This window comes from Chaetura pelagica, unplaced genomic scaffold (assembly GCF_000747805.2).
Source record: "Chaetura pelagica isolate M959 unplaced genomic scaffold, ChaPel_1.0 scaffold142, whole genome shotgun sequence".
Classification (NCBI taxonomy): domain Eukaryota; kingdom Metazoa; phylum Chordata; class Aves; order Apodiformes; family Apodidae; genus Chaetura; species Chaetura pelagica.
The window spans coordinates 13,109,716-13,123,650 of NW_009952973.1; the positions used below are offsets into that span (position 1 = coordinate 13,109,716).

General features: G+C 38.8%; 1 protein-coding gene across 1 annotated transcript in view; it reads left to right on the forward strand.

Moving 5' to 3' along the window:
* The window catches only part of ING2 (inhibitor of growth family, member 2), a 7,712-nt gene extending 3,697 nt beyond the window's left edge, over positions 1-4,015 (forward strand). Inside the window, exon 3 of the mRNA XM_009996014.1 lies at positions 2,757-4,015. Within this exon, the coding sequence (XP_009994316.1) occupies positions 2,757-3,427 (671 nt within the window). The 3' untranslated portion in view covers positions 3,428-4,015. The remainder of the gene's footprint in view (positions 1-2,756) is intronic.
* The last annotated feature ends 9,920 nt before the right edge of the window (positions 4,016-13,935 follow it).

Genomic DNA, 13,935 nt, shown 5'->3' on the forward strand with positions numbered 1-13,935 from the left:
CGTGCGCTGGGAAGCGGCTGCGGGACGAGCAGCGCGGGGCGGGAGCGGCGGGTTCGGTCCCGCGGAGCCGGAGCCGGATCCCGGCAGGAAAGGTTTCCCGCACCGTGGGTAGGAGCGGACCGTTCCGGCCTTCTAGACGTGAAAGGGGCCACCTCAGAGGACGGCTGTTGTAAGCGGACTCTTGCGGTTATCTAACTACCCGGGGAGATAGGTAACAGCAGGCTTCTGTAAGTTTTCTGTGCTTCTAAAGTTTAAAGGGCACAGGCTGTTCTGCAGCGTTTTGAATTCTTAGTCAAGGCTGGACTGCCTGCCACACTTTTTAGCTGATCTGTGGTGACAACGCTCCACGTTGGTCTTGGATAGATTCAGTCTTTTCTTGGGGCTGTATCTGCCCCGTGTATTCCTCCAGTCACTGATACGGTGCCGAGACAAGACAAGTTCGTTGCTACTTTTATCAAAGCCTTCAATTTTTTTAAAAAACAACAACAAAAAACCCACCCCCAAACCCTAAAAATTGGATAAAAATACTTTAGGCCCAAGTCCGAAGATGTAAAAGCAGTGCTGTGTAACTTCAGCTAATAGGAAAGTTAGTGGTAGTTGATGCAGGAGGGACAGAGCCACCCTTGGCCTTAGAAAACTGAAATCCTTTTAGCTTTTATTAGCTCCACCAAACTTAATCAGATTATCTGTAATGAACACTTGGGCCTGGTTTGTGTTGTGTTTGGTGGTTGGCTTTTTTTTCTTTTTTTTTTTCAAAGGGGTTTCAGAGCTATTTAGTTGGGTGATGCCTTCTTTAATCATAGGGACCAACAGGGAGTTGAGTAAACTTGTAGGAGTTCTGTAAACTTGAACTCAAAGGTTCTTTCTTCTTTTTAATGGACAGTGTCCATTTAAAGTGTGCAGCATATCTTCTTGGGCTGCATCCAGGGAATAATCAATGTAGGGTAAATGCTGGTCTCTGTCACAGTGTGAAAAGGCAAACAGTTACTGCTTGTGGGTTCCTCAGGGCAGGGCATTCCCCAGATGGGATATCTGTGTAACTAGACCTATGATATTTCCGCCCCCCACCTTATAAAAAAAAAAGGCTGATATGGAGACAATGTGGCTGCAAAATATTGTACTCTGGTTATGCTTTTCTGCTTCCACAGCCTACAAAGCACCTTACTCCACTCTCTTCAGGAGCAGAGGGTAAGATTTCCTGCTGCCTGCCAGGGCAAAAGGCAAGACCAGCATAGCTGAAGATGCAGGGAAACAGCTTGTGTTTTTAATGGTAGCTGGAATGTTAGTATTGAGAAAAAATAGGTTATGTGAGTTATGGGACAGGCAGAGTAGTGATTTTTATCTTCCCCTAGTGAAAGTGTGGAACTGAAGAACATGCTTTTGGCTTCTCTTGTCATACAAGTTTCAGAATTTATAGTAAAAAGCGACTGTTCACGCTTAAGCTACTGTTTTAAGATGTCAGTAGGAAAAAAAAATCACCGTGAATGATGTTGAGATAATATCTATGGCTTCCATTTAGCGCAAGCTTGAATCATTTCACAACTGCACAATGCAGACAAATTCTTTAAAAATGAAAGCCAGTTTGTGAAACACAGGTCTTTAAGAAGATAGATTGTACTGCAGATCTTCCCTCTTTAGAAGTAAACAGTTTAGTATCATCCATAAATTCTCTTGCCTGTTCAAATAAAATCCTTAAGTTGTTTCTGAAGAAACCAGTACACTGTGCATCAGGTTTCACTGTCAGTTCTACTAATCTGTTTCCTTCCACATCAGCAATTTTCTTGTCTTTTATGTATAGATGTAGTGTAGCTTTTTGTCTGGAAAATACTGTTTTAAAATCTAGCAATATAGAACAATACAGAATAAGACAGGCTTATAAGGCAAATGTTAGTCTCATATTTGGGTTCATTAAACTTGCTTCTAAGTACTAAATTGTATTAAAGATTCACAGCAACTCATCCAGTTATTTTGCGTTACTTGCAGGAAGAAAAGTTGAGAAGTCAAACTGTGGCCCACTCATTACTAGTTGCTTAAAAATATCCTGTGGTGCACTGAACAGTCACCTATTCTGAAAAAAAATCACCCTCTATTTAAAATGCACCTTGCTGTAATTTGTCTTGGTAATAGGAAAAACATTTTGAGTAGTTTAAGTTGATTTACATGTTGATTATAAATTTGCTATTGTATAACTTCAGTTGTCATACTCCTTTTATAACTCTGTCTGCTTGGAAAGTATAATACCAAACCTTTTGATTAATAAGAAGGGGAAGGGTTCTTACTGGATATGCTTGTTCTGGAGTGTTACATATCATGATATATAATGATTATGTGAATTCTAAGTTTATTCATGTGATACAATAAACTATTGCTTTGGGTTGTAGGCTAGAGTTCTGGAACTACTGTGATAAGGACTCTAAACAAATTACAGACATTCCTGATTTTGCAGATGGAGGCAAGATCTGGACTATCCACACTCCAGCTGCTATGGTCCCTTTTCTTGGGTCATCCTTTCTTTTTCCAGTGTCTAAAATCCTGCTTTTTTTCTTGGAACGCGAGACGTTTTTTCTTCCAACAGATTGTGATCTTAAACACTGATTTGATGACCACATGCAACTTGAATAAAATATTTCATTTAGCCCACTGGAGTATACTGTAATTAAAATTTGTACTGCTTCTCATCAGTTAGAAATACATGCCTATATATTTTGAGTATGTTCCATCCTGTATAATTATTCCTATCATCTTTTGTTTTATAGAAGCATTAAAAGAAATAGATGATGTCTTTGAAAAATATAAGTCAGAGAATGATCCTGTTCAGAAGAAACGCTTGCAGCAGCACCTTCAGCGTGCATTAATCAACAGCCAAGAACTTGGAGATGAGAAAATTCAGATAGTCACTCAGATGCTAGAACTGGTAGAGAACAGAGCCCGGCAAATGGAAACACACTCTCAGTGTTTTCAAGATCTGTCTGAGAGCGAAAAGCCTCTAGAAAAGGCAAAGATGGAGTCCTGCCAGCCAGAGAGATCTTCACGTAGGCCTCGTCGCCAGCGAACCAGCGAAAGCCGCGATTTGTGCCATGCAGCAAATGGTATCGATGACTGCGATGATCAGCCACCTAAAGAAAAAAGATCCAAATCTTCCAAGAAGAAAAAACGCTCCAAAGCCAAACAAGAGAGAGAGGTTTCACCTGCAGAATTTGCAATCGATCCAAATGAACCAACTTACTGCTTATGCAACCAAGTGTCTTATGGCGAAATGATAGGATGTGATAATGAACAGTGTCCTATTGAGTGGTTCCACTTTTCGTGTGTTGGACTCACCTACAAACCAAAGGGGAAGTGGTATTGCCCCAAGTGCAGAGGAGACAATGAGAAAACAATGGACAAATGTACTGACAAATCAAAAAAGGATAGAAGATCGAGGTAGTGAAAGCAATTCATGTTTTAAAGAGTTGCTCCTTTTATATTAAAATGTTAAATTTCCAGAGAACACTGTTTTAGGAAATGCATAAGACTATGCAATAATTTTTAATCTATAATATTAATGGAGTATTAAAAGCTGTTATACCTTCTGTGATCTTTAACTTTCTGCAATGAATAACCAAATAATTGAAACAGGGTGGCTTCAGACCTTCACAGAAGACATTACAAGCATATGGCGCTTGGTTTCAATTTAACCCGTTAGTATTTTAAGGAACCTTGTGAATCTTGAAATGGTGGTGGGAAAGATACTGAAGAACTTTTCATGTTACGGGAAAGGCATTGAAAGGCCTCACATAACTGCTTGAGTCTTAACAACTGAATTGGTTCTTTTTCCCAGGTCTTAAGTTTTCAGTTTTTGTGTTAACATCACACATTTGGAATTAGGATTTTTGAGTTCAGCTGTAACTGTAAAAGTCTTCCGAGCTAAAAGCAGACCTCTTCAGTGACTTTCAGTATGTTACTTCAAGGAAGAAAATACCACTAACTTAAGCTTTTTTTTTTTTCTCATTATTAAACTCATGTCTTTGTGACTTTATACTTGGGAGTCAATTTTTGGATATCATATATGGTGTATATGCAGTTTTGGATATTCTCAGTGGGTTTTGCTTGGGTTCTGTTGAGCATCTTTGTTTTACCACTGCCTATAGAAGCCTTGAAGTGGTAGAAGGATCCCTATAGAGGAGGGCATGTTGACATGTCAGGGAGCAGAAATTGCAAATCATTCATCATAATCAATTTATAGAAAGCTGAAACATGACTGGTATTCTCTGGGACATAAAATTTGCTTTTCCTTTAGTGGCATTTGTGTGTGTGGCCACACCTGGATTTAGGCACAGCATCCCAGTTCTTGGACTTGAGCAACTATCTAAAAAGCCTGAAGGCAAAAGCTTTCAGTAAAAGTTTTGATAGGTAATAAAAAACATAAAAAATAAAAATATAAAACATAAGCATGACTGGCACAGAGCCAGTAGACAAATCCCAGCAGGTTTGTGACAGGCTCTGTAAGTGTTGTCCTGAAGTATGCAGGTAGTGTCTAAACACTCCTGGGGTGGTAGTTAAAACTGAACTTCTTAACCCCCACACATCAAAGGAGATGGAAAAAAGATGAAAACAGCTGTTCCTGCTCCTTTGCAATAGGAGATGTTAATAGGGAAGCAAGTGGTGTGTACCAAAGCTTGCACCTAGAGTTCTTGCTCAATGGTGTTCTTCCTTGAGACTGCCTGTGCCCTGGCAGGCTTGGCAAGAGCAACTCTGCAGGGCCAGGTGTGGGGGTTATCTCTAGATAGGGTGCAAGAGCTCTGAAATCACCGTAGGTCTCTGCTCTTTGCTGCTAAGGTCTCCCTTGACATCACGGAGGGAGAAGTGACACCATCTCTGGTCAAGCCTGAATGAAATGCCAGTTGCATTGAGTTGAGAGTGGCCCAGAAGGCAGATGAGCAAAAGCAAGCCACGATGGATGGATGCCATCAAAACTCCCTCCTGCATCTCCACTAGAGGGCCATGACAGCCGGGGCTGGAGGGCTGGATGTGCTGTGCTTGGCATAAAGAGAGTCTCTGTGCTGTTGGGCCAAATGGTATGAATCAATGTGCAGGACTCTAAATATTATAAGCTATGTAAAATACCAAGCCTGTTTCCACAGTTAGGATCTGATTGCTTAACAGGATTTAGCATTTGTAAGTAATACTAGTTAACATATGGCAGGGGAGCGTAAAAGCTAGTGTTTTGAATCTTTCCTCTAAAATTGCAGGTTTATTAAGTGGACTAGCTCCACTGAGCACAGTCAACAAACAGCTCTTTCTCAAACAGCAAACAGGAAATTAGTGTAGGGGCTCTGACCATCAGTGGGAGAGGAAAGAAGGTAGACCTTATCCCAAGGCTCTCCTGTCTTGCTTTCTAGGCCTAGTGGCTAATCTAAGGTTGCACAGATAGGCTTCTTCAGGGGGCTGGGTCATGGCTACTGATGGAGAATGATGAGGCCAGCGGTTGCAGAGAAGTGTTGCAACTCCTCCTCTGCATGTCTTACTCCTTTATCTATTTGTTACAGCTTAATGATTCCTAAATTTTCTTCTTGAGAAGACTGGTTGGAAGGCTTGAGCTGGGGACTGTATCATCTAATGTCTACCCAAAATGGCAATACTCCCTAGTATTAAAAAATATCCCTTAAGTAAACACTGAAGTTGCAGAACAAAAGTACAAGTGAAAGTGTAACTATTAATGTTACTAACTCACCTTGAGAAGCACTGAATTTTTACTGGCTAAATCAAGAATACTTTTTTCCCCCAAGGCAGACAAGAAAGCTGTTAGCCTTATATAATGGCTCACCTAGAATAACTGCTGAAGCGGGAACTGTATGTTGCAGTGTTACCAATTAGATTCTGAAAGTGGTCCAGATAAACATCTCTAACGCAGGGATGCTTTCTGTTATGCTAATGGTCCTTCTAGTAGGGAGTATGAATTCTCAAGGTTTCCAGTGAAGATATTGCTGGGGAAACAGCTCTTGTTCAGCTAATACATTAAATTGCTCAAATACATAAATAATTTGGTTCATAAGCAGATTAGCAGTGTGCCTCAAATGTACATGGGTGCATCTAAAAATTACCTCCCTTTAATACTCTTAATTGCTAAAATGTACGTAAGAAAAGATGTGATGTTATCAAGCATTTAGCATCTCACCACCCTTTTCAACCAAACTCAGATTCTGTGGTTTTGTATCTGTGCTTGTAGAAGATCAATGGTAATTGCAGAAGACACACATAAGATGCGAGTATGAAATCAAAAAGGTAAGTAGAGTATTCTTACATTGCTTCTTAATAGTGAGTTCTTTTTCTTAAAGGGGTGAGCCTCACTAGTGAAGTGAAAATTAAACAGTTAAACCAGTCCATCTTCAAGATATGTATTGACTGTCATGAAAATTAATGCTATATCCTAATTCAGCATAGGTTCTGTTTTGTATTCCTGGAGCTTCTGAAAATCTGGTGCACTTCCAAGTTCTTGCTTTTTGCTTTTCTGTTTTGAAGAAAGCAAAAGGTCCCCGTAACTATTTAAAAATAATAGTATTAGAGAAAGAATATTTCTTATAATTGTCCCATGGACCAGTTTGTCTTGAGACAAAATCATTTCATCAAAACAAACTTTAAAGCAAAACAAAAAAACTACTAGAAAGCTTACTGGTTTGAATGCAAAACAAGCAATTTAATATTTGCTGACTATTATAAGGCCATCTTGTTATCTCCAACAGTTACTGCTTTTTTTTTTTTTTTTTTCTTTGGAATTCTAGCAGGTCAGGAATAGTACACAAGATTTAACTAACACAGGTTTCCTCCAGTTGCTTTAAGCTGCCTGAATCCTGACCAGCCATGATTGGTACAGATTCTTTAGGCACAGTTTTCTGCATGCTGTTGCATTTTATACCTGTTGATTGCTAAAAAGCACAATAATAATTCCTCTTTATTTATACTAGTTTTAACTGTGTTTTTCTGTCAAGTGTTAACTAATCTATTCATGCAGAAAAATGTGGTACTGAGAAGTCTTGAAACTGGTAACAGAGGCTGGTAAGTGAAATGTCCCATTACTCCCTGAATTTATCTAGGGATTTTTCATTTTGGATGTTCTTTCTGGAGTTGAAGATGGCATTCCCTAACTTTGAAGAATTTGTCTTAATTTAAAAGCCTCTAACTTCAGCTTGAAGGAAAGTACTACAGTTCATCTGATTTCATGCTGTCCCTTTTCTTGGGCATAGTGAACAATCTACATCTCTAAGCTTTTAAGAGATCCAGGATGCTCCTTGTTTCTTTAATAGTCAGTCTAGTTTTCTTCAGGTTCTTCCTGGCTGCCAGCCCATACTTCTCCAAATAAGTCTCTTTTTCAGTGGAATGGACAGTTGATTTTGCATCTGATGCTCTGAAGGTGGTGAGCAGGGCTGTCACTCAAACCCGAAAGAACGGTTTTCCTGGCCCATGCTCATTAAACAAGATACTGTCAGTGGGTAAAACCAGATGTTACTGTGCAACTCCCCAAGTCCCACTGACTTGCATATCCTATGTAAACAGTTCTATTTAGTGAAAAAATTCTGGCAAATTTTTCATTAAATGAAGCTGTCGTTTGCCTTTGAATCCAAGTCTCTTCTTACAATCAAACTCATATTGCATCTGAATCCTTTCTTTTTGGCTGGAGGAGGGTGAGAGTTCTGAAAGCTTATTTTTGACAAATTCTGTGTTTTTCCCACCTATTTCAGTGTTCTTTTGGTTTACCTGGTAGGGCAGGTCCAGCTTTGAGTAAGTCAATGTTTTAACTGCAAGTATTAGACTGGACTGCATGTCTGTTCTGCTGCAACTGTTCTAGCAGAACATTACTGACTGCAGCATAGCAAATTTTGTACTTCTCAAAGATGCACTTCTTGCATTTCATTCTTCTTATTTTCTTAAATATACATCAAGGAAGTTTTAAGTAGCATACACACAGTTTCAAACTGTAATTACTTCTCCTGTTCCGAAGGCCTGTTTTCTAGTGTAGCGATTAGCATTTGGTGGGCACATAGAGAATAAAATCCTCCCCAGAGTTTTGCTTCTGCATGCTTACAGAGTTCCTCCACTGAAAATGGTAAAACTGGTGAAGGAATTTCACTGCATTGATTAGCTGTGCACATTAAGACTAGTGGAAAGTTACATTTTGTAGTTGGAGAATGGAGGGGGAAGCAACTTTGGTACTTTTGTGTTTGAATGTAGTGTGATTTAAGCAGCCTTAAAAGAAACTTACATCTGCTGAGAAACAGAATAAAAGAAAAAGAATTCTAGAACCTTTGAGAACAACTTTCAGCAGAGAAATTAGGATAAAATCTCATCCCAATTTAAATAAAATTCTGTTGAGCAGGGTTCTACCCAGCATACAGATTTCCAGCTTCCTTTGACTAAAGCCTAAAAAAAGATTAAAGCTCCATGGCAACTGCTATCTTAACTCCTGACAGCCACAGTATAAATTACATCTTGGAAAAACCTAATACTGAAAGTTTTATTTAGGTCACCAGTTAGGCTAGGAAATGGTAGGCTTAGAGATATCACCCCAAACTTCATTCTGCCCCTGTGTGGTCTTGGTGAGGCAGGGATTTTTGTGGGAGGCAAACTGAATGCTATATAAATGTATGCAGTATGAATTCTAAAATCTGAAAAGGTTTAGGTGTGTTAAATTTGTTTCATACCTCTTGGGGAAAAGACTGCAGTGTACTTTTAACTGCAACCTTCCAGTGAGGAATACAAGGTTCATCAGGGACACAGCAGCCCAGACAGGTATTGTGTGAGGTTACCACAGGAGCAGCATTTGCTGGCAGTGGAGGAGTGTTTGTTTTTTTATGGAGAGGGGATGGAGATGGATAGCTTCTGCAATTAATTCATTTGCCCACAGGTGTCCCAGTATTCATACTTGGGCCACAGAAGCTACGTGTCCCCTTTTAGAGTTGTGTGGATATACTATTTTCTTACTGTTTGAGGCTAACAACAAGCAGGTTATTACTTTTGAGTGGTAGAAACAAATACAAATGGACATTAAAAGCCTAGAGTGAAGAGAATCCGTGGTAAACAACAACAACTCCCCCCAATTTTCTGCTATTTTCATTAAGATTGTCTGGTACTGTTATTTCCTTATTTTTGCTTCCTTATTTGACTATTTTTGACCCTGTCCTTTCTGGACTTGGTGCTTTTCAGGCCTAGAAAAATGCCTTCAATTTTTGTCCAAGGAACACTTGATTGAAGACATTAAAGTAGTCTGCTATCTGGGATACAGAAGCACTTGTAACTGGCAGCATCAATCCTGCTCTCCAGTGCGTGGACAGAAAGGGGTAGATGCATGCTCCCCAGTCTGTCAGCTTCCACTAGGCAGACACAACTATTCCAAGGCTCCTTTTGACCTCATCAGATAGCAAAGTTTAAGTCCTCCGTATCCCATCTAAAAGGAGGAAGAACCCATCATTTCTCAAATAAAAATAAAACTAAGGTAATACTAAAACTCTACACTAGAGTTGCAGGCCACTACATGATTGCCTACGTAGAAATTTTGCCTTGCAAATGTTTAATGCTAACATGCCATCTATTACTGGAGAAGGATGAGAAACTGAATTGTAGAAGCATTACCAGTATAATCACCAGTTTTACAGACCTACATGTAGGGCAATTGCCCTTTCCTCCAGCAGCAGGAGTTTGCTGATTGCAGTATGATGGATGCCTTCATAACCTGGAATCATGGTATGCTGGGTTCAAATGGATCCCAAACTTTTATCCTGTGAACAGATAAAGACATACTCAAATACATAAAGACAGTAAATTTTATAAGAAAAAAAAATGTTTTTTCCCCAAAGGTGTGATATTGAGATGCTAATACAATTGCATTGTCAGTTGAACACAGTGAGTTGTGCAAGTTAACCAGTAGAGCTAGGACATGGGATGCAAGACAACCTCACTATTAAATGGCTTTTGGGAGAGTTTTTAAGAAGTTTAAAAAAAGGTAAATTACTTGGATTTCTGGGTATCAGAGTTTCTGTATCATTGAAGATCTCTTCATATTAAGCTAATAAAACTTAGTAATGTTGGAAAATAGTTGATATTATACAGAAACAGACCATTGAGCATTTTCTAAATACAAATACCTGCTTTGTTGGCTATGATTTTCAATGCAGTAATCTGTAATGTAACAATAGTATACACTGGAGTGGAAAATTAATCTATCTTATTACATTTATTTAGCAATAGAAGGTAAAAATAATTTTGAGTCTTTCTTCTCTTACACTATTAAAATATTTGTAGTAAACAGCAAAGGTACTTCTGGATGGTTTTGTGAAGAACATTGCAATAAAATTTGTGATTAGCATACCAGAGCTATTCTGAACTGGACTTCAGAAGACATACCTCCCCCTTCCCAAAGCACTCAGATCAGGTAAGTTAACAGAGTATGTGGAGCGATTGCCCCTGCTGGTCATGGGGAGTGTACTTCATGCTGATGAAACTACAGGCCACAAGGCTTGTCTTCCTGTAAACGTGCTATGCACTCTTGAAACCTACTTGAGGATAAAATATGATGCTTCCTTCAAAAGTGGCACATTAAGTGTTTATTTTATTCCTTAGACAAATCTTAAATATTTTGTTACAAACATGTGGCTGTTGCTACAGAGACAGAAATGCTTTGGGGGAAGCAGGTCAGACGTAAGTGTCATTTAATAAATTGGTTTTTTTGCTAACACCTTTTTCTCTTGTATTTAATGACTTGTCATCTGTACTAGCTGGCATGAGGTGCAACAGCAAAGAAGAAAGAAGTTTATTCAAAAAACTCAGTAGGAAAAATTTGTTGTTATATTAAGATCATGTTAGTATGCTTGCTAAAACAGCAGTTTGATAAGGCTCCTTCTTGAACCTTATGGCCAAAGTAGATCTGCATAAAAAGATACACAAAATGTGCCTAGATTATAGTCCTAGTTTTCCTTTTCACTAAATTAAATGCAGCTTCTAAATGGAATTACCTGACAAACATTGAAATTACATGCTGCTATTCAATTCTTTAGAGCTGAAGCCAGTTTCTTTAGGCTGACTGTGCTTTCAAACATCTTTTATTTTCCCACTGATATAAACTGGAAACATTTTCTAACAGTTTGTGCCTTTCCTCTTTGCCCATTTCTTCAAAAGTGTTTTGCAAAGGTGCTGTTCAGCAGGTGCTTTGTCTCCTATTCAACCGCCTGAATAACTGGTAAGACCAAGGTGCAGTTTTAAATCATGGCTTTGGCAAAATAAGGAATCTGCACAAAGCAAGTTCTGTCTCTGTTCAAAAGCTGGATGTATTAAAAAAGAAAAAGCCATGAACACATAATGATGTTGAAACTTTGTTTTTGCTTTGCACAGCAAAAATGAGGAGAGACAGTGGGCACAAGCTCCTGAACTAAAGCCAGTCATGCAAATACTGACTAATAAGATGGCACCAAACTCATCCCTTTAAGATACTGCTTGTGCCCTCAGCAAAATGCCCAAGTTTCTTAACTTGGCTTAAGTGAATCAACTGAAAGCATCTAACTAAGGTATCCTAGTTAAAGTCATCCAACTCAAGAATCCAAAGCATAGATAACCTGGTGCTGGGTCAGGGTTCTTAACACTCCATGGAAGTAGCTGAAGCAGTTAACAGTGGTGCTGCTATTTCTACCATGCTTTTAACCTAGGTAGGAAGATAGAATATTTAATGGAGCTTCAGTTGAAGAGGGTGCTGATACAAACAGCTCTATCAAAACAGACTGTATGATACCTTTGGCAGTTTTATTTCAGTGTATCATTTCAAGCAGATTTCTGTTTAAACCTTAAATAAAACCCATTAGAGATCACAATGTATGCTGTTATCCTTGGAAAGGTCATGAAACACCACAACTATGGAGGCTGATTGGACTTCCAATAGCTCTAAATAAATGGCACATGTAGCCTCTCAGTTGTCTCTCATTGCTATTGTGCAAGCCTTAAAAACACTAACTTTCTTCTAGACTTTCATAGGAATATAGGCACCGGAATCCTGTCATCTACTGGAATCTCACTGAGTAGTTTGGGATGGCTGACTGCCTTTATCACTAGATTTACTCTAGATCCTCTGATTTTGTTGAATGCATGGGCTTCTAAATTGTACCTTTGTCAGCCCAGACTATCCCCATGGTTTTTGTGTCACTGACATTAGATTTTTACTCCAGAACAGAATGCTCATCCTCTACTTCAGCTGGAAAAATAGGAACCATTCACAAATAGTCATGCTTCAAACTTGAGTCTCGTATAAAGAGACACATACAACAAAGCCTAATTTCAGAAAAGTCATGCAACTCTTTAGCAATAACTGCCCAATGTTTCTGCTCATTTCCAGTTTAGACTATCAGAACATGTAAGCAGAAACTAACATATTTGTCCTTCTGAACCATTAGTTGCCATTTATCTCATTTCCCAACCATAGCTTTATCATACTTAGTGAAAGGATGCGAGTGGAAGAAAATTATGTTGTGTCAACTTGTTTGAAAAGATAAAGTAATTTTGACAAACATGCAAAATCTTTGACTTACCCAGAAACACGAAATCCATGAACTTACTATTTGCATTTCATGAAGTTACTTTATCAGCATTAGCCAGCTTCTTTTTTTTGCTTTCTGGGCAAGTGACACAGTGGAGGAACTTGATGATTGTTGAGTTTACCATTCATGTAATAACAAAAGAGGAACATACTCAGGAGTATATCCATTTTCCATCATGACTACAAAACTAATTCTACTGGCATCACCTGTAATTGCCAAGCAGTACACGTCTGGCATATTTTTCAATTATTTTTAAACTAAAATTTAGAAAAGTAGTCATTTTAAGTATGTCACCTAACACTATTACTATTAATTTTATATTAGTCTTAAGGAATAGCATTTAAAATATTATTTAATATAGTACAATAATCAATGACAAAATAACCCCTAGGATTTGGACAGAGTAAGAGAAACGTGTTAATAATTTTGCATTGCAAAACCTCCACGTTTTGTGAGATGAATAAATAGGAATGCTGTTTTAAGACATGTTTAGTAATTACATGCTATTAAGTTTTGGAAACCACACTTAAAAGTGTAGGGAGTTCAAATAAGCAACAAGATAGTGTAGAAGACAATGACTTCTAATGCCAAATAGAACAAAACCTAGAAACAAGAGGAATGAAGTCAGTAGTGTTCAGTAATGTGAAAGTTTGCTACTGAGAGGACAGGGACAATCTGTCTTAGTGAAGAGGACAATAATGAATGTCCTTCAGATGCAGCACTAAAGGTTTAAATAAGGCGAGAAAATCAAACAAAAAAGAACTGTCCAACCATAATGACAGTGAAGCACTGGAATATATTACTTTGGAAAGTAAAGATGTCCAGTGACAAAGATGCTACAAGACAGGCTAGACAATCTTGTCAGTATCAGTTTAATTATAACTGATCCTGCCCTTGGGCAGGGGAAATGGATTGGATCAGCAGCTCTTGAGCTGTGGGAAGGCATATCCTTGGGGTTCCAGACAAAGCTCCAGAAGAATTTAATATGATATTTCCCCTTCTTCCTAACTATTTCCCTGAAAGTTCTCTCTGAAAATCATTTGGAGAATGTAGTATTTGCTTTCAGCCAGCAGGACAGGAGGGGAACACAACCACCAGATCCACCCTACCCTAAGGGCACATTTTGAGCGTGGCCAGTGGCCATGTGGGCAGACTTTGTGTTGCTTGTTCCTTGCATTTTCCTGGTGAATGTGAGCTGAACTATGTTGAATGTTATGCTACCACAGCAGCACAAAGTCCATGGGGAAGGCTGACCCAGCAAAATCCAGATCCACAATTAAGCAACATTTAAAGGCATAGGATGCAAGAAATGGTGTAATTTCCCAAGGGCATTGAGACTAGGATCAGGGAGAGGAAGCTTCTAATGATATCTGGCTATTCA